This window comes from Sebastes fasciatus, chromosome 19, assembly GCF_043250625.1.
Source record: "Sebastes fasciatus isolate fSebFas1 chromosome 19, fSebFas1.pri, whole genome shotgun sequence".
Lineage (NCBI taxonomy): Eukaryota > Metazoa > Chordata > Actinopteri > Perciformes > Sebastidae > Sebastes > Sebastes fasciatus.
This window is the reverse complement of record NC_133813.1, coordinates 6,842,177-6,870,091: the sequence shown is the minus strand read 5'-3', so window position 1 is coordinate 6,870,091 and position 27,915 is coordinate 6,842,177. Positions and strand designations below refer to the sequence as shown.

The 27,915-nt window shown below is 39.7% G+C and overlaps 1 protein-coding gene across 3 annotated transcripts; it reads right to left on the bottom strand.

The window, feature by feature from the left end:
- Positions 1-945: 945 nt before the first annotated feature.
- chd1 (chromodomain helicase DNA binding protein 1) lies at positions 946-22,841 on the bottom strand. 3 transcript variants are annotated; one of them, XM_074618772.1, is made up of 36 exons: positions 22,457-22,840; positions 19,332-19,445; positions 17,712-17,919; positions 17,125-17,283; positions 16,783-16,979; positions 16,336-16,610; positions 15,899-16,124; positions 14,971-15,071; positions 14,674-14,852; positions 14,463-14,587; positions 14,024-14,240; positions 13,799-13,888; positions 13,443-13,633; positions 11,869-12,057; positions 11,283-11,445; positions 10,328-10,480; positions 10,121-10,192; positions 9,880-10,029; positions 9,171-9,319; positions 8,850-8,946; positions 8,663-8,758; positions 8,390-8,566; positions 8,091-8,251; positions 7,574-7,615; positions 7,344-7,477; positions 6,707-6,845; positions 6,358-6,508; positions 5,679-5,801; positions 4,846-4,989; positions 4,452-4,724; positions 3,818-3,949; positions 3,448-3,626; positions 3,256-3,355; positions 3,124-3,172; positions 2,758-3,034; positions 946-2,561 (listed from the first exon to the last, which is right to left on the bottom strand). In XM_074618772.1, the coding sequence occupies exons 2-36, from the start codon at positions 19,382-19,384 to the stop codon at positions 2,279-2,281; spliced, it is 5,454 nt and encodes a 1,817-aa protein (XP_074474873.1). In that variant the 5' UTR covers positions 19,385-19,445; positions 22,457-22,840; the 3' UTR covers positions 946-2,278. The 3 variants fall into 3 exon arrangements, 2 of the variants coding, with proteins under 2 accessions (XP_074474873.1, XP_074474872.1); XM_074618771.1 differs by having other exon boundaries at positions 22,482-22,840; XR_012591768.1 differs by having other exon boundaries at positions 2,422-2,561; positions 2,662-3,034; positions 22,482-22,841.
- Between the last annotated feature and the right edge of the window lie 5,074 nt (positions 22,842-27,915).

Genomic DNA, 27,915 nt, shown 5'->3' with positions numbered 1-27,915 from the left:
CTCAAGCACAACTTTGAAGTTACTTGAATTTAACTTGTATTTCCATTCTTATGTTGCTTCTACTCTACTTCATTTTAGAGGTAACTATTGTACTTTTTACTGCACCACATTTACCTGACCAAACTTCATGGTATTTAGTTGATAATTAGCAAGTAACCTATTTGAAATTTCTTTGTAATTACTGCCACATTACCCCAATATCTACCTCAAAATGTATCGAAAATTACTTTATTATAAACATTATTTAATAATTATATTCTGCTATTTCCCAATAGCTGGTAATTTATTTAATATATTTCTAGGAAAAGAATACAAAGTTAATTGATATGCTTTATTTCCATTTTTACTGATAAATAGATAATTAGCAAATAACTTCTTTGAAATTTCTTTAAAAAAAAACTCCCTGAATCATGACATTAGCTACCAGGATACATTTGTGTAGACAATAAGTCACACAATGGTGAGATTTGTGCCTGATCAGAAGTGTCTTCTATTCGTTTTCCACCTCCGATGAAGAGCAGCGCACAGCCGCTTCTCAAGCCTAAGGGCCCAGAGAGTGCACTGTCTTAACAGCGGACTCACTGACGACACCAGGCGGATTCCTTTTCCAATTTAGAGTCAACAATTAACCTGCATGTCTTTGGACTGTGGGAGGAAGCCGGAGAACCCGGAGAAAACCCACGCTGACACGGGGAGAGGATGCAAACTCCACACAGAAGCCAGACCGGATTCGAACCTCCGACCCCTCTTGCTGTGAGGCTACAGGTGATGGCCATCTCCTGTTTCATTCAAACAAATGTCATGACATACAGCAAGTAAAAATCTAATGGAAAGTTATTTGCAGACATTTAACAGCCTTTGCTTGTGCTCAACCTACCTAGAGTGTCCGATTTCTATCATAATCAAAAAGGTGACACTTTGTCGAAGAGAGTTGGTACGAGTGAGTACAGTGATTGATTTTAATGGCTTCATAAACAACTATATAAAACAGTTCATAAAAATTCATGCACTTTCAGTGTAAATTCATTTTGAAATATAGAGGAAATTTATGTACAACAGTGTGAACCGTAACAGTGACTTCATTCAGTTGGGTGGTTCACCACAAATATACTTGGCTGCATAGAAACATCGACATTATTGCCTACGTAGAAAAAGAAAACTGAAAAGGTAAAAGAAAAAATATGTAAAAAGTTTATTTAAGATCTAACGGGGTGCTTCTATTGAAAGACGACCGTCGTGATTTTCAAAAGTCAGCTCCTTCCAACTTGATTTCGACGCACTGAGGAAAAAAAATATAAACCTAAGCACAAGAGAATAAAACTGAGTATCATTAAAAGAAACTTTCCCTTTACCAAAAAGTTACATTCTGAAAGCATTATCATGAAAGAACTATTATACAGAAACTCACTCGTAGAACGACAAAAAAGCCTGAGTTGATGGGGGAAAAGTAGAGTCATAATAAATCCAAAAAAGCCTGAGGAAAAAGACCACTGATTTACTATTTTACAAAAATTTACAACAGTATTACTGGAGGAAAAAAAACATGATACACCTCTCTCTCCAAAACAAAAAAACAACAACAATCCAGGTTATTTTTTTTTACAGCTAAGATATGTTATTAAATAATAATTCACGCCTGGTGGAAAAAAAAGAAAAAAAAGAAAACCTGCTGAAAATGAGAAATGCTGTAAATGAGGTACTTCAGGTGGTGAGCCTGAGTCCGGACTGGATTCAACCAGACACCTTTTTACGTCAACTTGTAATGCGATTCGTGTGACTTCTCGAGTTAACACTTAAATAAAAGGTAGAATAAATCACATTAAGCATGATAAGAGAGACAGAGACAGACAGACAAAACATAGAGAACAGTCATACAGGATCCAGTGTCATTGGTTGGTGGGAATATGAGGCAGCACTCAGGGTCAATTGTGTCAGTTTCCAGAGTAAAAAAAAGTTTATAAAAATAACAAAAAAAAAAATGTCTGCATCCTGTTGAACGCCAACAATGCAGCTTTAAATTCTTTAAATACAAAAATATGCTTTGATTTTTTTTTTTTATTATTATTTTCCGCCCGCCTGGATTGAGCCGCTCCCTGGCATTCATCTCCCAGGTTCCCGAGATTTAGCTGCAGCTTAAGAGAGGAGAGGACAGCCATGCTGAACTGACTGATACACAGTGCTTCAAACAGCTTCCGGTTGGAGCCCACAGTCCTTAGTAAGGCATTTGCTGTGTTTTGCTGAGTCTATGGCTGCTACTAGCAGACCCAGGCAGCTCCTGTTATGTCTTGCGGCTGCTCCAGATCTGCTCCGGTGTGCTCTTGTGGTCCGACGAGTAGTCGAAAGGTGAGCGGTGTCCCATGGGCGAGCGGGAGTCGTAGGGCGAGCGCTGGTCTCGGGGAGAGCGGGGCCCGCTGGCCGAGGCCCGCTGCTCCGTCTGCCAGTCCGAGTGGTAGCGGTACGATGAGCGGTGGTCCGAGTGGGAATGATCCTTTATGTCCAGCCGGTGGTCTCTGCCGGAGCGGTACTCTTCCAGCTTCCTGTGCTTACTGTCGTTGTAGTATCTGCACATAACACACACATAGCACGACTCAGCAACAAGTCAAAGATGACACTTAAGACAACAAAACACTTTTTCTATGGTATTCTTCAAGGTCTTCGTACCGACGGTATTGCAAAATCCATGTCGTGGCCGAACGTGACACCGGTGTTGACCGATATACCGCCCACCCCTACTCGGGAGCAGCACTTGTTCCTCACCTGTCCTGTCTGTCTCTGTCTCTGTCTCTGTCTCTGTCCCTGCTGTCTGGTCTGTAGTGGTCTCTGTCTCTCTCTCTGTGGTCTTTGCCGTTGCTGAAGGAGGGGTACGGTCTTTTCCTCGACTCCCCTCCCGTCGTCTTCCTGTGTGACTCTGAGCTGTGTCTCTCCTTGCTGCTGTTGCTCTCGTGGTATCGCCCCGAAGGCTGATGCCGGTCCGAGCTGTAGCTGTCCCTGCTGCTGTCGTCCTGGTGAGAGTTGTCCTTCAGCCTTTCGATATCTGAGGACGAAGACGACCGCAAAAATTAATCAGCACACAGCGACAACATCTTATTCTTTAATGTGCAACAGGAGAAAAAGTGAACGTACCTGCGTGTTTATAGCCGTGGGTGTTAGTTCTAGTGTTCTGCTCCATCGCCTGAAGAAAGAATCATGATGGATTTCAGTAAAGGACTTGATACTGTAATCCAGATTAAGAATCACTATAGTGCCTTCACATACCTGGGCGTTCTCTTGTCTTTTCTTGATTGCGTGCTTATACAGTTTATGTAGTTTCCTGGCATCAAACTCAGTGAACTTGGAAACAAATATCCACAGGTTTCTGTAAAAGACAAACACAGTCAGCTTAACATATAGAACAAAGATGACTTACACCTCATTCAATCTGCGTTGATGAATCATGTGTGTACTAACTTTCTCCACTGTTTGATCTGGTCAGGGTTGGAATACTCTTTCAGACACTCGGTGATGTGGTCTCCGATCTTTATGAGGCACTGTCTCGTGTGTTCGAGCTGCTCGCGCTCCGACAGCCCTTTCTCCGGTCGGTCCAGCTGCTTCAGGGCTGCTTTCACTGGCCGCATCCTCTCTTTACACTGTAAACGTTCACATGAAAGTCAACTGGTCTTATCTTAGTCATCAAAATCTGTTTGAATGATGCTGCTATTCCATCAATCAAGGACATAACATTATATACGCCAAGATAGTCCAACAGGCTATGTTTTGCCATTAGCTGATCATTTAACTATTTATTTTATCTGAAGATTTGGTTATCAGTGAAACGTACCACACTGAAGGTCCTCTGGTCCAGCTCCTCGGACTCCTCAGACACCGGCACATTCTCTCCACTCGCTGTTATGTGGACCGGCACATCGGAGGCTTTCTTTGTTCGTTCTCGTACCTCAGTCTTTACTTCAATCTGATGAAAAGGATTTGAGAATTAATTCCAAACCGATCCATCGTGTTTTTTCCTCCCGAGACCCACAATAGACCAGTTTTTTGTCTTTTTTCTAGGGCGGTACAGGGGGTGTTTAGGGGGAGATAGCAGGTCAACAGTAGATGTCACATAGAAGTGGTGTACATCATCTGAAAGTTGGGAACCTGAAGATTCATTTAAGATGCAGCTCAGCACTGTTGTAGCAAGTTGTTCTAGTCATAAATCAGAAATAAACATGAATTACTTAATTAAATGAATTGTAAAAGTGTGTACGGGTTTAGAACATTATGATAGAAGTATATGATGATCATCCCCATGCTCTATTATATCTTGTTGCAGCAATGTTTGGGTTGATACCATTTGTTACACAGATTTTGTGCTAAATTTAACAATTATTTTTGATAAAAATGATCAATAATCCCTCCAAAATACCACATTAAGACACCAAGACCTTGAGGAACACCATAGAAAAAGCCATGCTCACCTTTTCCATGCTCTCCTCTTGTTTATATACGGCCTCCAGAGGTTTGGTTTCCTTTTTCTCTTTTGGCTCCTTTGAATCTTTAATGTCCCAGCTTTCCTCCTTCTTCTCCTTTTTGCCTTCTTTTTTTATTTCTTTTTCTTTGACCTCCCTCTCCCCCGACGAAGAAACTTCCTCCTGCTCAGGCTCCTCGTCCTCGTCCTCCTCCTTCACCTTCACCACGACCACCCTGTCTGCTCGGCTCCGTCTGCTCGGCGCCTTCACGGGTGTCACCTCCTAAAAAGGGTTGAAACACATTATTATTATTATTATTACACATCAACTCCAAACTAAAAACAGGAAATGTTTGTTTCATGCTACAGCTAGCGAAGCAGTACCAGTCGGTATTAAAATGTACCTTTTCCTCCTCGATTTCATCCTCATCGTCCGACCTCTTGTCCGACGGGGGATCCGAGGACGTGCTCTTCAGCACCTCTACGGTCTTAGCTGGCTTCAGAGTTTTGCTCTTTTTACTTCTTGGTTTCCTCTTCCGTGAGTTGGCCTACGTACACACAAAGAGGCATGGTAGATTCTGGTAGACATACATCTTAATCCATCCATATTGAATTTAAAAATGACTCATATATACATATTCTAGTTAATGATGCAGTACTTAATACTCAAGTATTTTTGGGACTATCTCTACTTTACTTGAGTTTTTATATTTCTGTCAACTTTCACTTTTACCCCACTACATCTCCTAACTAAAATGTGTACTTTTACTACGATACATTTAACCTATGCATCTTCGTTACTATTGCAAGCAAGTTACGTCATTCACGTGATGGGCAACAAGTGCAAACAAAGTGCTCTCAAAGCCGCGGTTTAGTTTCGATTTCCGCTCAAGTCCAGGCAGGTTGCATGTCAGATCATGCTACTTGAGACTACGAGGGAAGGAAAAGGTTTGTTCTTTAAATCCTTTAAGTTATGAAGACCTTATTTTTCTTCAAATGAAATGTATCCTCCAGTTTTAAGGTGGTGTAAATGAGGAATAAACGTCATAAATCTCCAAATTCGGACGTGCTTGCTTTTTTTATTAACAGCATTTACTTGTACTTTTAATATCAGAAAATTACTTTTGGTTCAGAATATCAGATACTTCTTAATCTAATAGGTGACTTTAGCTTCTACTGAAGTCATTTTCAGGTTAAATATCCGTACTTTAATCAAGTGTAGCGTTCAGATACTCACTGTCCCTGCTTGTTTCTGTGCTTCTTTTTTGGCCAGGTCCTTGCTTAGCAACTTGATGAGGTAGTCTGCTCTGGTCTGTAGCTGCTTGGCCTGTGGCTTCTTGTCGGGGTCGTCTGGTAAGAGCTAGTCAACAATGGACACAGGAAACATTTTCAGAAAAGGCTGCACACAAATACATCACACTCTTACATTAGTTTGCCTCTATACCAACATTTGAAAGGAAAACAACAATACAAAATATGAAACAAATATTTGGCTAGGGGCAAATCTATATGGCTGACCTGCCCAGATAAACAGATGAATGTGGGAAAACACTTGTACTTTACGTTTAGTACAACTCTCTAAATTTGGAAAAATCTCTAAATCAATACAGTAAAAATGTTTGATTTTCAGCATGTATGTAGTCAGAGATGTCCTCAAGTCAAATATATATCGGTCATCGCCAGGAATTATTCATTACATTTTTACCAGCAAGCCAAAAATCACAGAATGAAAACATTTCCCTCACATTTTCTACTTTCTCGTTTCGGCTCACTGCGGTTTGTTTTGGTTGACTGATACGGAACGGATTTGATGTCATGTTACTCAGACTACAATCGATTCCAAAATCGTAAAACAAAAAATAGCGATATATAGGTGAATCATTTTTCCCCAAATCCCTACTTGTGCCTGAACTCACCTTGTGAGTGAGATTGAGGTCCGGGTCCATCTTGATCATCTCCCAGCTGCCGTAACCGTACTCATAGATTCCTATGAGGAGGCTGGAGTCGTCCTCCTTCCCCCAATCAATGTCAAAGTGTGCTGCCTTCGAGTGGCATGGAATCATATACCTATTCAAATACACAATTCAGTTCTGGACATTCAAATACATATGGGCTTTTCATATTTAGCAACAGGGTTGCTTGAAATAGAAAACATATGAGAGAGTAGGTGCCATTCAATTATTGGATATTACACAGACCAATACAAATAAGCTGCGATGCCCAATCCTGTCTAACGGAAATCATGTAGTGTATCTGGAACCTTACTTCTTTCTCTCCTCGGGGTCAGCAGGAATGGCCTTGTGGAGTGGAGACAGCTCTTCTTCATGGGAGATGACAAGCTTGGCATTCACCTGGACTCCAGAGATCCTGAATGTAGGGCCCTTCACCTTCCCTCTTCTTCCTCCTGATGATCACACAAGTGGGGAAAAGAAACAACAAAGCACTTAGATGCAGGTTTGGTGACCTTGAGAAAGCAGCAAGAGTACACTAGATTTTTAAAGAAAACAAAAGACATATTTAGAAATGTTTTTTTTCACTCAAAGTTTTATAGTAAACAAGAAGAAGGGAAACATAACAGACAACGTCTCCCTCTCAAAACTACAAAACTGTGATGGAAACTGAGCAGCGCAGCTTGTTTTATTGGCAGCTTCAACTCTCTCAGGTCTAGTGCTCAGCCAGATGCTGGTACAATATCCCCTACTCAGTGTGATTGACTCTTTGACTGACAGATGCTTCAGCGGTCTGTTTTCATATCACCGATAACGAACAAAAGGCATTAAAACGTATTATTACTGATGATTAATCTAATTTATTGCAGCTCTGATAAAAAGAAATACATATATACAAAACATTCCCATCATGTGCGGATCTTTAATGGGTAAAAAGATCTGTTTTTGGTTACCTGAAGTCTTCTCTGGTCCAGAGGGGTTTTCTCGTAGTGTTCGAACACAGCCGTTGTGAACCGTCTCCGCTAAGCGTTTCAGGTCGTGTTCGGATTTATCCACGAGTTCGGCATCACGGGCAATAGCATCCAACCTGAATGACGTGACAAGACACGTGTTGAGAAGACTGCGTGGGGTGTTATGTTTTGTTAATTGTTAAAAAACAGTAAGCGAATCTGATGCGGCTTACCTTTCTAGTGGTCCTCCAAATTTTTTGTAACTCTTGACAAACCTGTAAGTAGATCACAGAGATGGTAAAGGTATACTATGCAGCATTTTGCAAAAAAAAAAACAATGTATAGGCTCATAAAAATTATCCCTCTCAATCATCACTTATGAACCAATAGAAACATGTGGTGGTGTCTGTATCTACAGAGATTTTTGCAGTGTATGAGACGTTTCTGGGTGCCAGCAAAGAAGCTATGGGTGTGTAACCCCTAATTGATAACAGCGCGCAGGCGAGGTCGTGACTTAATCAAAACCATAGACTGTATGATCAAACTAACGTCTAACGCCGCTCCCTCTCTTCATTCACACTAGCTCGCTCGACCACAACTGCTCTCTCTTTCTCTCGCTTGTTGAGCCGGGGAAACTTTGAAGGGTTAGTTTACAAACACCAACTTGACAATGTATACCTTTAACAGGAATATGTGAGGAGGAGTAGATAAATAGCCACACTGAAACATTTGGTTTGTTAATATAATCACCTCCGGATCTCAGCATCACTAAAGCCCTTGATATTTTCTCGTGGAATGGTCCGAGGCCGTCCTCGTTTCTTTGGCCTTTTTCGGTCTGAGGGCGAGTCGCTGTCAGACGCAGAGTACCTCCTGTTCCTGCTCTGCCGGCCCGAACTGGCGTTAAATTTCATCTGTTAACACAAACCAAGAAAATGCAAAATATCACTGCATAGCACACAAATTATCGTGAATATTTTTTCAGAAAAACGTAAATCATGAGTCCTTATATGTATATTTTATAATATATTATATTTGGACTGCTTGTGTACCTGTTTGGCACAATTCCTCATGCGTGGCAGCAAGTAGATTTCCTCAAGCTCCTTCTGTCTTTCCTCCTCCTCCATCCTCCTCCTCTGCTCCCCAGGAATGATGTCGTCCCAACTCCGATGACTACGCTCAGAGTCGATGTCTATTTCCTCTTCCTCCATCATAGAGAAGTTGGCAACCTGCACAGATCAAGTAACAAACAACTGTAAACATTAAATTGCTGAAGAACAGAGCATCGTTCAGCCAGTTTCTAAAACAAGAACCTTTTTACATACCTTGAACTGAGACAGCAGTTCTTCTCCCACTGTGGAGGGTCCAGGGTCATTATCCCTGGTCTCGGCTCTTTTCAGGATCTCGTCAATGTCCATTTCCTAGAGAGCAGAAAAAGGTCATGCTACTCTGACATATTTCAGAGAAAATGTGTGATCATGTACTCGCATAATTCAGTATATAACTACGTACCTGAGGCTCCTGCTCCTCACCCTCCGGCTCTTTGAAAAGCTCCTCAGCACCAAACTTCAGGATGGAAGACAGCTCCTCCTTGTTGTATGGTGCTGAACTGTTTGTAATAAAAAAAACACACTCACGTGAGAAGACAGCAAAGTGCAGCAGCAACATCTGAGAGGAGTATTAACACTAAGGATGACATCTCTTGATTTGATTTCTTTAGTGAAAAAGCTGCACTCAAGGTGGTCAACAAGCACAGGAATTTGAGTTCAAGAGGGACGTTGGCAAAAGAAGGAAAGGCAGTCAAGTAGCAAAGAGCTGTATGGGGTTGCTTACCTGGAGGGAGCAGCACCCGTATGGAGGACAGTTTTCCCCGTCGTGTCCATCCTCTGAATGACAAGGTGGTCCAGCACCATTTTCTTCTTCGCCCTCTCAATGATTTCCTCCTCTACTGAGCCCTTCGTCACCAGACGGTAGATATTCACCTGCCAACAGTGGGATATACAGTATACTGTGTTTATTAATGGAATAACATTCAAACACAATGTATGTCTATTAAGGATCATCTGAGTCGGACCAGAAAGGCTAACCGTAGTGGTGGAATGCACTTAAGTACTACAATGTTGAGGTAATTGTGTAATCGCTACTTGTACTACACCTGCATTTTTTTTAAAAACATCTCATAAATGTGATTAATTATTAGAGATGAAAATGCCTATCAAGTAGCTATAATATATCTAATCATATAAACCTCTGAAATGGGCCATTCTGCATAATGACTACTTTTCATGCTAGTACATTTCGTCAAACTTAAAATGCAAGACTTCTACTTGTAACAGAGTATTTTTAAATTGTGCTATTGTTACTTTTACTTAAGTAAACAATCGAAGGCTCTCTTCCACCACTGGATGACTGCCTACTGAAGGGATTGGTCTTATTGCTGTCATCAACACCCTTTTCCCCGCAATCTTGACCAAACATTCATTTCTACCACAAAATATATAAACAAAGAAATGGATGGAGGTTTATGACAGTTGCTGCATACCTGTCTTTTCTGTCCAATCCTGTGGGCTCTGGCCTGGGCCTGGAGATCGTTCTGGGGGTTCCAGTCCGAGTCAAAGATGACTACTGTATCAGCCGACGCCAGATTGATACCCAGACCACCCGCACGCGTCGATAATAAGAAGCAGAAATCCTGGGGCACACAAACGGAGGTTCACTAAATGTTAAAGTTTATTCAAATGAAGCATACAGTGCATTTATTGTACGCAGGGCATGAGACTTACCTCTGAGCCCTCAGCATTAAAATGATCCAACGCCTGCTTCCTCATCTCCCCCTTGATGGAGCCATCTAATCTCTACATAAATAAACATATTCAGAAATTAATAACAGAAATATGTAGATGGCATTTCATCTTTTCTGGTTAGCTGGAGGGAAATTCATCCTACGTATGCATGTACAGTATGTCTGATGGTTGTGTGAGCTACAGTACCTGAAAGAGGAACTGCCGGCTCCTCAGGTAATCGGCCAGGATATCCAGCATCCGTACCATCTGGGAGAAGATGAGAACTCTGTGGCCTCGCTCCTTCAAACGCACCAGCAGTTTGTCCAACAGAACCAGCTTCCCACTGCAGCGGATCAGGTGCTGTCGGAGGAAAAAGAGGGGCAAACGGTTACTGGTCTCTCCTCTCCAAGTAATATTAGGAAATCAATAAACACTCAACTGTGTTCACTTGATGGAATTAACCACACACACACACTAAGTTAGTTCTTCCAAAATGTGTTCACAATCTGTCAAAAGCATCTCCTGTAATTCGTCAATCACATAATCCACCAAATAGCACGTGTTAAAGTATTCTTTTGCCGTGTTCCTCAGTAACCTGAGATGGACAGAGAGGAAAAGAAGTCCGGCGGCGACAGAGACATTCTCTAAGCAGTCTGGCGAGACTCTTCACAAAGACCTCTTACAGACACAATGCAGCGTTTTCTACAGTTACTGTGGTGTCTTTCTGATTTTAGCAGCTTTTCTCTCATCAACTTCTCACAGAACTTCATCTGAATTTATTATCATTTTGTGGGGGTTTGTATTGAAAGCCTCTCGCCAATCTCCCCTGCGGCAGTATCACTCTCTGCCTGAACTGCGCCGGCGGGGGCACCGTTTTACCAAAACACAAATATCACTATGTGATATTGACAGAACTGTTAATGACAGAATGTTCTCTAACTGGGAATGTTGGTATTGGGAATGTTGGTATTGGCAATGGTAGAAGAAGTAGGCTAGATAAAACTATTAATACCCCACAGTAAAAGTCCTGCATTCAAATGTTTACTTACCTGCCAAATTCTACTTTTTAATAATAATTAATTCCTTAAATAAATAAAAACACACTGTGTCAGGACTAACAGAAACCCTGATGTTGCAACACAATGAGATAAAATAAACAGACCTGTAAGGCTTCAGCTCTGTTGAGGAAATCGTTGTCCTCCGGGGGTTTGATAAGGTAACAGTGGTTACAACACTTCTTCAGCTCCATCATGATGTTCAGGAAGCCCGACGTGCTGCCTTTGGTACCTTTACTCAGAGCCTTGTAGTTCCTGGTCAGGATCCATCTGATCACAAACAGAAGACATTAATACACTATTGTAGAAATTATACTAAAATGTCTCACAGTGAAATTATATTAACTAGAAATATATATTTTTTTATTTGACCTCTCTGTATAAAATGACCTCTGGGATAATCACAGCCTCATGAAACTTTACAACCACAAACTAGAGACCTAGAGCATTCAGAGGATGGATGGCTTCGCTAGCTAGATTGACAATAAGGGGGCTTCTACACAGTGCTGAGCTGCATCTCAAATTAATCTTTGTTCCCACCACTTCTATGTGAAATATACTTTTGACCTGTCTGTTCCCATAAAGACCCCCTGTCCACTCCCTAAAAAAGACAAACATGTATCTATGGTAAAGAGGGGTGGAGTGGAAAAGGTTAAAGGTCCATAACAACGCGTGATAGTGTCCAGCTCTTACTTGTAATACTGTTTCTGGATAGCACTCATCTCCACTCTGAGGATCTGCTCCACTTTGGCAGGAAGAGATTTCTCCACATCCTTCTTCACTCGGCGCAGTAAAAAAGGTTCCAGCTCTTTGTGCAGACTGGTGTAGCCCGAGTCTCTGCCTTTACCGTGCGCCTCCTCAAACAGCTCCCAAGAGTGAAACCTTGAGAAACAAGACATACATCAGTACTCATGGTACAAGACACAGGAAAGAAATCCTGATTTATTCTTCCTTAGAAGCAAACTGTCAGAAAGTTTCATCATTCTTACTTTGTACCAATTGTCTCATAGGTTTGTTAGTATCATAAATTATTTCATGATATATTGCTATACCAGAGGTTACTAATAGGCGGACCGCAGTCCGGTTCCAGACCCAGACCCAGTCCTATCCGGACCCGGACCTTCAACTTTTAAAAATACGACGACACACGGGCCCGGTTGCTACTCTGTATTTCAGAGGTTGTAGCGGGCTCGGTTTTAAAGCTAGGGTGAAGGTACTGGTATGAAACTAGAAAACCTAATAATACCAATACCAATGGTGTCGTGTCGGGAAGAATGCTTAATAATGTGATAGGGTAGCACATCCCAGACTTCAAAATCAAGGAGAACAAAATACTAACATTTCACCTGTTTAATTGGCTCACATCACAATAGACATACGCTTACACGTTTCGGCACGGAGCCTTCTTCACGCTCTGAAGAAGGCTCCGTGCTGTTTGCATGCTATGCAAAGTTTTCCACCTCATTCGGACAGAGATATGCCGGAGACCTTTTCCAGGATCCTGAATATAAACTGAAAAAGACGACCAAGACCAGCAGGGCGATTTTTGTAATAGGATTTTGCTAATTTGAGAGCCGGCAACGAGTAGCTGCAGCGGGGCAACTGCTCAGCGGGCCGCCGCACGGCAAAGAGATACAGCGGGGGAAAACGGCCTGTAGAGCCGGTATGTTTCCACATCTTACTCAGCTAATTAAGTATTTATTTCAAACAAACCAGAGTTGATGGTTGTTGGAACAGTGGAAAGACTAATCAAGACGTGTTTGGTGACTTTTATTTTGTTTCTCTCCAGTTTGTATGAAGTGTGTTTTACGATGAGTGTACAAGGCAATTAAGCCCGCCTTAGTTCGGTGTAAAAGAGAAACATGAATTCAGAAGGTGAACGGTTGTATTGTATTTTTCTGTTTTCTGGGGAGTTAGGTGGTCCATGAGTTGTTTGATTGGGTGAGTGGTCCCTGGTGTGAAAAAGTTTGAGAAACACTGTTCTACACAATCTACAACAAAAAAAAAACATGGTATGCATTTCGTTTTCGCACCATATAAGCAACGTGTGCCTGCTTGTAATACAAACGATCGCGGGTAAATAATAAGCTATCTCTGCATTGAAAATGTTTCCTGGAGCCGTGCCTGTATCACCGTCTTGTTTTGCCTGACTCACAGCACCCTATTGCGCCCTAAATGTAGCCAAACTGTTAGAAAAAGTACCATAAGCAAGTCGAGTCAAATTCGGCACAAGTTAGTTTTTAAGCATAACAATAAATATGACCTACTTGTCGGGCATTATGAAGTGCAGCAGGGACCAGAGCTCTTTCAGGGAGTTCTGCAGTGGTGTTCCTGTGATCAGAAGCCTGTGATTGGACTTGAAGTCCATCATGGTCTTGTAGAGGAGGGAGTCATCATTCTTCAGTCGGTGTGCCTCATCCACACCGATGAAAGCCCAGGGAACGTTGCCCAAAAATCCCTGGAGACAAACACACACATAGTAAGTAAGTTTTACATGTCCTAATATTATACTGCACAGTTTTAGACGTGACCTTTACCATTTCATACGTGTCATAAATAAAGGCGATTAATTGATAAATAACAGAAAGCCCATGGTGCATGATAAAGTGAAATAGCTGCTGACCTTGTCTTTGAGAAGAATTTCATACGTTGTGAGAATGATGTTAAATTTCATTCTCTTGCTATGGGCATGCATCCACTCGTGTGTCCTTATCTATTAAATGAAAACACAGGTGAGAAGGAAACATGAAAAAGGTTAAGACAGTCGTTAACAAATACAAGAAAATGGGATTAGGCAATTGTTTCAATGTAGCTGAAGAAAATGTGTGTGGTGTTTGAACCACCATACCATGTTCCTGCTGCTGATGTCTCCTAGGTAAACCACAACATTCATCTGAGGGGCCCAGAGCAGGATTTCTCTCTGCCAGGAGACTAGTGTAGAGAGAGGCACAACCAGCAAGAAGGGTCCGTACAGCTGGTGATCATTAAACAGGTAGTTGAGGAAGGAGATCGTCTGGATGGTCTTCCCTAAACCCATCTCATCAGCAAGGATGCAACTGTTGCTTCTATGAATGGGAGACAGAGCAGAAGAGAGAAACAGCAATCAGAGGAGCAGATCGTGGGCCTGCTACACACTGAGTGATGGTGCCTCCAGCATATGACCATGGGATTTATTACATTTATTTATTAGGTCCATACCCTGATTACTACGGTAGTTTCCCCCCCATAATTACAGAATGGACATTCGGATGATGCAAGTTGAGAATTAAGAATCGCGTAAATCTTACTTGCACCAGGAGTGGGCCATCCAGTTCAAACTGTCCAACTGGTAGTCTCGGAGCTCCAGTCCATCACCTCCTATGTAAGTTGGCTGCTTCTTCATAGGCATAAACCTGGGTCTTTGTTTGAGCACCTACAGGAGAGAACAGCAGTCGGTGATGCTGGAAACTCACACGGAAGAGGTCACACCAAGCTAAACTAAATTCAAAACTGCATTACCTTGCAGTCTTTGGATGGAATGGACTTGGACTGGTTTCTGCTCATGTAGTCGTCGATGCATTTCTGGAACTTTTTGCCGATCAGACCGCCATCTTCCCAGCTACATTCGGAGTACGGTAAACCCTGCCACTTGCAGAGGTAGTCTGGATAACCGGCTGCCGACTTCTGGTTTGAATGTCCTGCTCAAAAGGGATTCAGAGACATTTTTAGTTGCACAAATCCAATGGCAATCAAATTTATTCAAAGTAAAATGTTTCATTCAAAGAAAACAAATGATACAGCCTGTAGAAAGTGTACCTATTATTCGCTCTACAAGCTGGTACTGAGAGTGCAGGTCATCCATCAATTCTTGCTGACAATTGAAATACTCTATATCCTCTGGTGAAGCCGCCTTTAACCTGGGGAGAGGACACAAAATAGACAAAACAGAAAATAAGCAATATGGTAGGCTTGTTGCGGTGGTCGGTGTTACCGCTGTTACACGGTGTTACACGGTGTTACACGGTGTTACAAGGTGGTCGGTCACGCACGTTGAGCTTTTTTTTAATAGAAATAAAACCAATTAGATCATTTTGCCGCATCAGCGCCGTGTTATCAATACAAAGTCGGATGACGGACACGACAAACTGAAAGTGAATGCATCTGCTCCGTACGGAGTCTCAGCTCAGAGTAGCAGGAGTCATATTTCACACACACACACACACGGGACGAGAGAGTTGACAGACAAAACGATGGTGGTGGATTTGGTATCAAAGCGAAAAGCAAAAGCGCCTATTTGGCAATATTCCAGATTTAAACCCAGCGCTATAAGGGAACCATAACGTTAATGAGGTAATCGGCAGGAGGAGGACGGAGCGGTCACAGTCGGTATGCGCAGCGGAGCAGCGCCTTGTGGAAACCAGCAGCCCTGCAGTGAAAGCAGGTAGCGCGCTACACATACTGACCACCTGATCATCTTTACTTGTAAAATGTCCGGTGTAATCGGTAACACCAGTGTTGTCACAAGTTTATCACCCGTCACACCCCTAATGACTGGCCATGGAGAATTTGATTACTTTTGTCTGTCATGTGGTTGTCATTTTATTTGTCCTAGTAGTCTTTCCTGATGCTCAGCGGTCAGTAGAGGACTGGGCAGCTTTCAATGTCGGTGTGTTAAACTGTTACCATTAGTAAGATTGTGATAATAAAAGTAAGAAGGTCTTGGGTTTATTAAACGAGCTCTCACCATCTCTTTTTCTCCCCATCCTTCTTCTTGAAATTTTCCAGTTTCTTCATGCCCTTGACGTTCTGTAACTTGAGTGTATCCTCTGTCTCCCAAGTGTTGTGGATATGGGCCCAGTTCTTCCACTTCATCAAATACTGGACATCACCAGCCTCTTTGTTGGGATTGAAGTTGATATTGGGGTCTCCGTCTGCTTCTATAGCGTATACAGTGGTTACACTTCCTGTGGCTGTTAGGAAAAAAAATAAAGGAATACTGTGAGCTAAAATATGTTTTGTTTGAAGGTGAACAGTTCAGAGAAACAGGAAGATCAAGCTGTTGTCTAATTCCCTCGTTTTCCCTACAGCTCTAACACTTTGATAATCCTGAAATACCATACCTGGCTAAATACCTCTGTATAGCAACAGTTAAATCATAAATCTCTGCACCGTGTTCCTTACCTCTTTTCCTTCCTATCCGGCAGTCCATCACTCTCTCCAGTGTTTCAAACTCGTCTTCCGCGGCCTGCGGGACATCTTCACCCACAACTTCCACCAGGTCGTCTGAATCGGTCTTCAGCTCCTCGTCCTCCTTGTAGCTGACGTTGACCGTGGCCTGCCGCCGAGGCCCCGCAGATGCCGCCTTCTTGTAGTTATCATCCTCGTCATCAGAGGAAGAACGATTCTGGGGTTTCTTCCTCTGGTTGCTGCTTTTCTTCCCATTCCGAAAATTCATCCTGGAGACATGACAAGAGATGAAGAGAATAACACATGTGCCGAGTTAAACTCACGGCATTCTTTGAATTCCTTTACGGATCATAGGTCATATGATCAATACCTACACGGCTGGAGAGAATAATGTAAGCCACCGTAACAAGGCAGCCATTTAAAGGGCAACTGTCCACTTACTTGGTTGGGGGCTTTCTGCTTTTGATATTGTGACTCGGCTCATAGTCTGATGCCGTTTCGTCACTCTTCTCCTCCGCTGACGAGTCTGATCCAGAACCACTCCCGGATCCAGAACCTGATCCAGAGTCGGAGGAGCCTGAATTTCTTCTCCTTTTGGATCCACTTGACGAGTCAGATCCATCGCTACTTGAAGAGTCCTAGAAGAGATTATCAACAAAGACAGAAAGTTGACGCAATTACAGATGGTCCAGTTAAATAAACTCATAACACGTCCAAATGGCGTTGATTAGTTCCCACTCAAATGGCACAGAGAGAGTCTATTGGGAATCAATTTCAACAAACCTCATTCGATCCACTATTCGAGGAGCTTTGTCTCTGCTGCTGCTGTTGCTGCTGCTGCTGTTGCTGTTGCTGTTGTTGTTGTTGTTGTTGCTGAAGCTGCTGTTTCCTGAGCATAGCAGACCTTTGCACTGCTAGGATACTTGGGTTGGACTTCCAGAACTGCAAACAATAAGCGTAGTGTTAGGTTAGCCAAAAATATGTGAACAGGTTAAAAAGCTTTCACGCAACAAGAGTCAACCGCTATGTTAAACTCCCCAAAAGAACTGTGTGCCACGAACCGAGCGCTGAAAATGTGTCATGTGACCAGGTCAAAGGTCAAACCATCTGAACTCTTGCAACTCTGCATGTTTTAAGCAGTTCCCTGCATTAGACGTAGCGTTGCTACAGAGATGCAAGGAAGTCCATTCTGACAAATAGTTTCACACAGTGTTAAGCACTTTGATGCCGCTTATATAACAGCAGCTTTACAGTTAAAACACAATGATTTTCTTTTCAGAATAATTTCATTTTCTCCACATGTCCAGTTTGAGTAACAAATAGGAGTCCATCTTTGTTAATTTCTTTGAAAAGAAATCCCATTTCCTTACCTCAGCTCCGTCAATGTTTGACTTATTTGGCGTTTCCATCTTCTCCTTGGATTTCTCTGTGTCAGAATCTGAGCCGCTGCCAGAGTCTGAGCCACTACCTGAGTTACTGCTTCCTGATTGGCTGCTGCTGCTGGAGGAGCTGGAATTGGAGCCTGAGGCGGACCCTGATGCCGAGCCCGATCCAGAACCGGATTCATCATCGGAATTACTGTTGCATGTAAAGAGAAAATAATAAAACGCATACGTGTACACATTAGTAATTAATAGAGTCACAAATCAAATCAGTTTCGCATACTGGACTCATTCAAAACATGTTCATAACGGTGCCAATATAATACCTGGTTTGAAAAATAATACCCTTTTCTAGTTTGTCCTTTGTTAAACTTTATTAGTCATCCATTCTGGCATTGTGCACGAGAAAAACACGATGGCAAAGTGTTATAGCTTATTTATTAAGACACTGATAGGCGGCCCAATCATTTATTTCAATAAGACAACCGTGTTAATGCAGCTGGAGTGGCACCACAGAGGAAGGGATGTCCAGCATAAAAGTTTATTCTTGGTCTATCAGAACACAACCCAATGTCACTGCAATGTGTTACTTATTTATATATATATATATGTGTGTAAGTGCAGATTTGAGGTGGATTACCTGGCCTTGGGTTACTTCCACAGTTTAACTTGCAATCATTAAGATCAGGAGCCAATTACTGATGTCGTCACAATAAATTCTGCCCAAATGCAGTATATACTGCTGTGTGGTGTAAACAACAGTCTTGTGCAAAACAACAATACTGTAAACGGTGGCATACCATTAGGCTGCATTCACACCAGATCCGGCGGTGCCACAAAAATGCAAGTCCTCATATTCATTTTGAGCCTTTGGGCTGCGGCGGCTGTAGTCAATTGGCCGTTAAAGTGAGTCTGCCACACCGCTGCACAACCCTGCGGTGAATCGCCACAACGCCTGATCTGGTGTGAATGCAGCCTTAGACCATCAGTCGGTAACTTTATAAATGACACATTGCAAAAGGCTGCCTGAAATGCGATGATTAAGAAAAATTATTTTATTTAGGGATGGTCTATATTAAACGAGTCCCGAGTTAAAGACCATCACGTCAGTGTTTATCATCACGCTGCATCCTCCCCACTGTGTCGGGACTGTGGAGCTCTACACACACGTACACAGCGAAGTCAGCAAACAGCTGATCAGAGAGGCCATGGTGGAGGCAGTGACGTGAACCAGGTGAAGTCGAGTTGACGACAACTACGCTTCTCACTGTAGATAAGTGCAATAAAACCTTTGCAATACTTTATACACCTGTTCAACAAGCATAAACATGATGTAAACATGATGTAAACATGTTGAAAAGTGATTTATCAATCTACTCTGTCCGCAGTCTCACATCCAGCGCTGCTATGTTTACACAAGCACAGCACGTTAGCTCGCCTAATAGTGAATTGTTACAAACAAGTGTAAGCTATTTTTGTTGAGTTGAAGGTTCTGAATGACTTTAGTTCTCTCTAGTAAGCAGTGATCCAGCGTATGTGTCCGGGGAGTTTATTGTGAAGGGTGGAACGAAAAGAGTGAAGCGGTGATGCGCTGATCAGTTGATTTACCTTGATTCTCCACTGTTGTTGCTTGCACTTTCATTCTCGCTGCGTCCAGCCATGTTGAAGTCCAAAATATACTCACTTCTGGGAACCTGTAGTATTATTTTTCACGTGGTTAACCTGCACAAGAAGATAAACAATAACAACATTAGAAATACTGACTGGAAAATGCAAGGACTATGCAAAGCTGTCTAATTTATTTCAATAACATTATGCTTTCCAAGCAGTATGTATGAAGAGGATCTGATTCAGCTCTCAGTGTGTTTGTTAAAATTCAGCACAACGTGGCAAAATAACGAAGGAGTATTGGGGCCACGTTGAGGAATAAAAAACATCTGAGTTTTTGAGAAAAAAAAGTCATAATATTGCGAGAAAAAGGTCATAATTTAATGAGAATAAAAGTCGTAATATTAAGAGAATAAAGTCATAACTTTACGAGAAAAAAAGTTATTTCCTCCACCACAAAAGACGCAATTTCCCCTTCAGGTCCGTGTGGTTCTTTCTTCGGAACAAACGCAGTTTCTTGCACAATCCTTTCAAGGTCCTGATACTGATGATAATGTCGTGCCAAAAGATGAAGTATTTCATTATATGTGAAACCTAAACTTAAGTATTACTTCACAAGATGCTCCACGTTCCTCATTTTCACACAGATGGCACACTGCTCTATTTCCCCTCTAAAATAACACGTAAGATTACTACTTTATAATATTATGACTTTATTCTCATAATACTACGACCTTTTTCCTCGTAAACTTCTGACTTTATTCTCATATCACAACTAGTTTTTCTCGTAAACTTCTGACTTTGTTCTCATAATATTATGACTTTTTTTCTCGTAAACCTATGACTTTATTATCGTAAACGTATGACTTTATTCTCGTAATATTATGACTTTATTCTCGTAATATCATTTATTTATTTTTCCTCAATGTGGCCCTAATACTGCATATACAAATCATCTATGCTTACAAAAGTTAAATGCATTTACAGCTCAGTACACCATCCTTATCCCTACCTATCTATAGCCCCCTGGATCAAAGTTCAACCACTGAACTGTCATTGTGGAGCTGTCAATACACTTGCATACAAGATATTTGTCTAAATGCAAAGTAATTTATGCTCTGCGTTTATAGGTTAACTATCTCCTTAGCTCACAAAAACACTTATTTCTTCATGCATATGTCAAGTTGAAAGCAGAACAGACAGGAGATGTGCGGATGGCTGCAGCAGCTCCATGGAACAGTTCACTTTGCTGTATTTGTTCCCTTCGCCCAAAGCAGAGAGGCCTATCTATCAGGCCTCAGCAGCAGCAGCAGCGTGTTTTCACAACCAAACAAAGCTCACTCCAAACACCTAAATGACCACATTAACATTTAGCCAAACCCCCCCAAAACATATAGTAAACACACATAATGCCAACCATGGTGCCCTCTCTAGTCTGGGTGTAGCTAGCCTGTAACATTAGCTAATGATTAGCTTCTTGGCGGGGTATGTTTGGCTGTAATGTCTGCAGACACTGCCAAAGACAATATTATACTCCAATAATCCTCAACATTAGTACCACAAAAGGTTTAATTAATACCAGGCTTCATATATAACCAAATGCTAACTGTTAGCCTAGCTCACAAGTGTTATGTTGCACAATCATAACACGTGTGAAACAATACAAAAGCAATAGTTAGCTTTATATTTCAATGTGGGGTCAAACAAAATGTTTATTTTACATTAAAGTGGATTGAATAAACATGAACTATGAGGGATGATAGTCTCTTTACTAAGGTTGCCAAAGGGAAAATAAGCACGAGGATGTATGCAGACACTGCCAACAACAATATTATATTACAATATTCAACATTATTACCACAAAAGGTTTAATTAAAACCAACTAAAACTATCCTTCTCTATGTATAACCAAATGCTAACTGTTAGCTTAGCTCAAAAGTGTTATGCTAGCATTATGATTCACAATCATAACACGTGTGAAACAATAAAAAAGCAATAGTAAGCTTTATATTTCAATGTGGGTTACACTAAATGTTTATTTTACATTAAAGTGGATTCATTAAACATGAACTGTGAGGGATGATAGCACTACAAAGGTTGCAAAAGGGAAAGTAGCATTAGCTTCTGAAACACGAGGATGTCTGCAGACACTGCCAAAGACAATATTATACTCCAATAATCAGTATTATTACCACAAAATGTTTAATTAACACCAACTACAACTAGCCCTCTCTGTGTATAACCAAATGCTAACTGTTAGCCTAGCTCACAAGTGTTATAATTCACAATCACAACACGTGTGAAACAATAAAAAAGCAATAGTTAGCTTTATATTTCAATGTGGGTTACACTAAATGTTTATTTTACATTAAAGTGGATTGATTAAACATGAACTATGATGGATGATAGCCTCTTTACTAAGGTTGCCAAAGGGAAAATAACCACGAGGATGCATGCAGACACTATCAAATACACTATTATACTCCAATATAAATCAACAATCACCATTATTACCACAAAAGGTTTAATTAATACAAACCACCAATATGTATAACCAAATGCTAACTGTTAGCTTAGCTCACAAGTATTATGCTAGTGCTGTGATTCACACTCACAACACGTGTGAAACAATAAAAAAGCAATAGTTAGCTTTATATTTCCACGTGGGTCAAACAAAATGTTTATTTTACTTTAACCTGGATTGATTAAACATGAAGTATGAAGGATTATAACCTCTTTACTAACCAAGCAAAGTAGCATTAGCTTCTGAAGCACGAGGCTAGCACGGCTAGTTAGCTAAAAAATGACCAAACTTTTACTTCATGTTTAGCAGAAGAAACCAGCTATAAACCATCACTATTACGCATTATAACCAACACTCTGATTTAAACAATGAACTGTATTTAACTAAGCAGATATCTGTTGAAGTAATGAAGCCCTTAAAGTTGTTTAATACTCATTAAATTAAGCTCATAACCTGAAGCTAACCTAAGTTCACCATCTCTTCCATCTTGTTTTCATTCCGCCGCTCACTTCTCGCGGCTTTTACCACATCAACATGCAAACATTAGCTCACTTTACTCACTCAGTTTACATCAGAGAAGTATCTACACGTGATGTGTTACCTGGTGGGGTTTTTTCTTAAAGTACCTGGTGATGTTTTCGTTGTTTTAAATCCGCCTTTTTCCACTTCAGAGCTTCCCTTTCTTCTCTTATTTAACTAGCTAGCTGTGGCTAACTAGCTGTTAGCTTCACACAGCTAACTCCCCAGTTAAAGAGAGAGAGAGAGAGAGAGCAGCAGATCTGGCTGCTTCTGTTGGTTAAGTCCTCTCCCTCAACCCTTCCCCCGATAGATGCTAGACTCTAGCGCTCGTTGGTCGACCGTGATTGTAGGAAAAAGCTTTGCATTTCAGTCCAGGGTCTTCCGACAACCGGCCTCCGCCATGACGCCGTAGAGTTCACTTCACTAGGAAACCCCGGATAGTGACGTCACGATTGTGCGCCTCACTCACTCTCACACTGCATCATCCAGCAGCAGCAGCAGCACATCTGGGCAGGGGAGGGAACATCTTTAGGTAATTCTGTGATGTACTCCCAGAAACTCTTCTTCATCTCTACCTTATAAGTATCTGTTATTATTATTCTGTTATTATTATTATTATCTGATATTATGTTGTCAATTACTGGAACAACCTTGTAAAAGACCTCAAGTGGAAGAACATCTGGACTCTACCCTATAGGTATCTTTTGACAAACAAAATAAGAGAAGTATCCTTTAAAAAAATCCTTCACAGATATTATCCAGCAAGTCAAGTCAACATCAGCAGCACATCTGGGCAGGGGAGGGAACATCTTTAGGTAATTCTGTGATGTACTCCCAGAAACTCTTCTTCATCTCTACCCTTTAAGTATCTTTTGACAAACAAAATAAGAGAAGTATCCTTTAAAAATCCTTCACAGATATTATCCAGCAAGTCAAGTCAACATCAGCAGCACATCTGGGCAGGGGAGGGAACATCTTTAGGTAATTCTGTGATGTACTCCCAGAAACTCTTCTTCATCTCTACCTTATAAGTATCTGTTATTATTATTCTGTTATTATTATTATTATCTGATATTATGTTGTCAATTACTGGAACAACCTTGTAAAAGACCTCAAGTGGAAGAACATCTGGACTCTACCCTATAGGTATCTTTTGACAAACAAAATAAGAGAAGTATCCTTTAAAAAAATCCTTCACAGATATTATCCAGCAAGTCAAGTCAACATCAGCAGCACATCTGGGCAGGGGAGGGAACATCTTTAGATCATTCTGTGATGTACTCCCAGAAACTCTTCTTCATCTCTACCCTTTAAGTATCTTTTGACAAACAAAATAAGAGAAGTATCCTTTAAAAATCCTTCACAGATATTATCCAGCAAGTTATTATCTTGTTAAGTTTCAACAGGACATCAATAGTAAACTGAACTAAACCATAGCAAAAAGGCTGTGGAAGGACTTGAGTAGATTCATTATTGATAATATTGACCCTGATTTTATTCTATGTCTAGAGAATGTTTTGTTTGGTTTCCATAAAGGTAACAGTAAAATCAAAGAACATTATTTTATTAATCTGATTATTCTCTTATCTAAATTTTATATACATAAATCCAAATTGTTTGTATTTGAACATGAAACTAAACAATACATTAAATTGATTCTCTCCTCCGAAAACAAAAAAGAAACTGTTAAGACGGTAACTTTATGCACCTCCTTTAATATATTTATCTAAATGTTTATTTTCCCTGGCTTTGTACTTGTAAGCTGTTTGTCCCCTGGCATCTGTTATTTTGTCTTGTTGTTCCTTTTACAGTTTTGCACGTCTTTGTAATTGAACCTGTTTGACCAGTTTGTGAAATAAAGGCAATAAAAAAATATATATATTTTTAGACAAGAAATACTTCTACAGAACAAATGGAATAACAGGCTGACGTGTTAACCTCAATAATAATAATACTAATAATTCTCTTTTAATGCAAATTTTAGTGCTTTTAGTGCTTTTAGTGTTTGTGAATTGTATTTTATCTCTCTTTGTGTCTATTCACTCTTGGCCAGGTCTCCCTTGTAAAACAGGTTCTTAATCTCAATGGGACTATGAGCTGAAACTTGTTTTAAATGCAAATAAGACCAAACTTATGTTGTTTTCCAACACAAAGTGCAGCACATCTGGCAGGGGAGCATTTTTAGATAAAAAAATACTTCTACAGAACAAATCGAAAATAACAGGCTGATATGTTAACATCAATAACATCATTAGGGCTATGAAAATGGCTGCGATTAGTGGTAGTTCACCTCTGCTCAAACATTGATCCTATAAGAGATTTCCCTAAATTAGGCCTACAGGTGCAGAATTTGATTCCCAGGAAGTGTTCACATAAGTGTGCAGTACATTATTAAATTATTATGTTGAAAATATCACTATGCAACAGACAAAAAAGATCAAGGCCTCAGATTATAATTCATACAGTCAGAAAAAGTCAGATCAGTGCATCCCTAGCCTATACACTGAATAATAAAATACGTTTTAACATTTCAGTCAACTAAACTGTTTGGAGAATTTAATAGTGCGTGGACAGATTTGTTTGCTCTCTGCGGCGAGAAAATAGCAAACAAAAAAAACAGTAATTGAAAGACATTTCCAGAACAAACCCACTGGAAGCTCCTGCTGAAAAGAGCTTCCAGTCAAATCTCCTCAAGACAATTCTTCAGTGTCCTGTCTCTCCTTTGGGTCCTCACTGCATTAGACTGAATAGGCGGTTTTACCTTCATTATAAATCCTCAAATACGTTTTGCGGCTCCAGACAGATTTTTTTTATTATTTTTTGGCTCTTTTGATAGTAAAGGTTGCTGACCCCTGGGATAGGACATGTTGTACTAAATGTGCTGGAGAACATACTGTACTGTAAATACAGCGGTTGTGCAGCTGCTAAGTTGAAATGTTGTAATTGTGGTGGGGAGCATAGTGCTAGTAAAAGTTGTGAAGTGCAAAAAAGAGCAAAGGAAATTCAAATATATAAAGAACAAAAACAAAATTATTATGTTGTAAATATCACTATGCAACAGACAAAAAAGGGCAAGGCTTTAGATTATAATTTATATAATTGTTTTTCTCAAGATATTTTAAATTTTTTCCCTGAATTTCAAAATGACAGAAAAATCATGGAAAAATTACAATAATTAACTGTTTATTGAAATGTGTCATGTGTTTTACCAAAAAAAAATTGGTATAGGTGGAATACATTAAATATATATTTTTTAACAGCTTTTGCATGCTAACTAACTGTAAAAATAAAGTATTCTTTACTGATAAAATTAGCAGGATTTTCTGTAATTTTACAAAAAATAATGTTTGTTATGCCGATATGTCAATGTCAAATACATAGAAATACTGTTATTAATTTATTTAAAAGTGTAATTGCAAGAAAATATCTGCCTAAAGAAATACATATTTTGTCATTTTGCATAACATTACCACTACTTTACATACATATACTGAAAAAAACACAGGTATTGACTATCCTGAGACAGTTAAAAACTGCATTTTAACAGATTTTGACTTCCTCTTTATCGCTACATTAGTATAGATTTAAAGATTTGATTGTTAAATAATTTATCTAGTTTAAAGTGATATGTATAGAGATTTGTAAAAACAGTGTTTTTTGTACTTAACTCATGTCATTTGTGTCAGTGATGCACGTTTTTGTGATGTACTGTATGTAAATTGCTGCTGTAACACCTAAATTTTCCTTTGGGGATCAATAAAGTTAATCTATCTATCTATCTATCTATCTGTCTGTCTGTCATTTATCGTTGAATGAACATTTAAATTCAACTTGAAAAGTGACAATGAAGTGAAAAGGGGGAAAAGGTAATTTTATTCCATTGATTTTATACATTTTTATCAGGCGGGTGTGTTTTTGATGTTCTGTCTGGAATGAAGTGAAGTGAACTGAAATCAAAGACTACAAAGTGCACAGTAGCTATCTCTCTGTTTGTTAGATTCAACTGCTTATGTAGCAGCACCCCCATCTGCTGGTGGTATAGCCTATATGTTTAACACATGATACATTAGGCTACATTCATTTTACAGTTTCCCTCATTCATGTTGTGGTTTTTTGGCATAGATGTCATTTTGTGGAAAAATCTTGATTCACAGTATATGACTTTACATGAAAGATCAAAGTTTCTGTTTACAGTACATGTAACATGTCGTTACTCTAATAATTTTACTGTACATATACAAATGTGCATGCCCTTTTCCTGTGTAGCTACTACAGTATTTACTTTTCCCAGTAAACTTTAACCTACTGTTGAAATGTGCATCTAAAAAGCTCCATGCGATACACAACATCATTCAGCTGGATAAAACTGACATTCTGGTGTAGTAGGCCTAAGCCAGGGGTCAGCAACCTTTACTATCAAAAGAGCCATTTTTGGCCAAAAAATAAATACATAAATCTGTCTGGAGCCGCAAAACATCTGAGCATTGTGATGAAGGTAACACAGTTTATAGTCTAAGTATATAGTATATTAGTCTAATGCAGTGAGGGCCAAAGTGCAAATGTACTACGGAGTATTAGGGCCACATTGAGGGGAAAAACATCTGAGATTTCCAAAATAAAGTCATAATATTACGAGACAAAAGTAGTAATATTATGAGAATAAAGTCATAACTTTACGCAAAAAAAGTCGTAATATTACGAGAATAAAGTCATAACTTAACAAGAAAAAAAAGGTTGTGATATTACGAGAATAAAGTCATAACTTTACGAGAAAAAAAGTCTTAATATTACAAGAATAAAGTCAGAACTTTACGAGAAAAAAAGTTGTAATATTACGAGAATAAAGTCACAACTTTACGAGAATAAAGTCGTAATATTACGAGAAAAAAGTCGTAATATTTTTGCACTAAAAAAGTCATAACTTTATGATAAAAAAGTCGTAATATTATGAGAATAAAGTCATAACTTAACGAGAAAAAAGTTGTAATATTACGAGAATAAAGTCACAACTTTACGAGAATAAAGTCGTAATATTACGAGAAAAAAGTCTCAATATTTTTGCACTAAAAAAGTCATAACTTTATGATAAAAAAAGTCGTCATATTACGAGAATAAAGTCATAACTTAACGAGAAAAAAATTTGTAATATTACGAGAATAAAGTCATAACTTAACGAGAATAAAGTTGTAATATTACGAGAAAAAAGTCATAACTTTACGAGAATAAAGTTGTAATATTACGAGAAAAAAGTCGTAATATTTTTGCACTAAAAAAGTCATAACTTTATGATAAAAAAAGTCGTCATATTACGAGAATAAAGTCATAACTTAACGAGAAAAAAATTTGTAATATTACGAGAATAAAGTCATAACTTAACGAGAATAAAGTTGTAATATTACGAGAAAAAAGTCATAACTTTACGAGAATAAAGTTGTAATATTACGAGAAAAAAGTCGTAATATTTTTGCACTAAAAAAGTCATAACTTTATGATAAAAAAAGTCGTCATATTACGAGAATAAAGTCATAACTTAACGAGAAT

Excerpts from the sequence above, each read along its gene's own strand:
- chd1 (XM_074618772.1), bottom strand. The coding sequence starts at position 19,384 with ATGGCTGGACGCAGCGAGAATGAAAGTGCAAGCAACAACAGTGGAGAA. Across the intron at positions 15,072-15,898 it reads GATGGGGAGAAAAAGAGATG|GTTAAAGGCGGCTTCACCAG; the intron begins GTGAGAGCTCGT and ends TCCTCTCCCCAG. Across the intron at positions 9,320-9,879 it reads GGATTGGACAGAAAAGACAG|GTGAATATCTACCGTCTGGT; the intron begins GTATGCAGCAAC and ends CACTGTTGGCAG.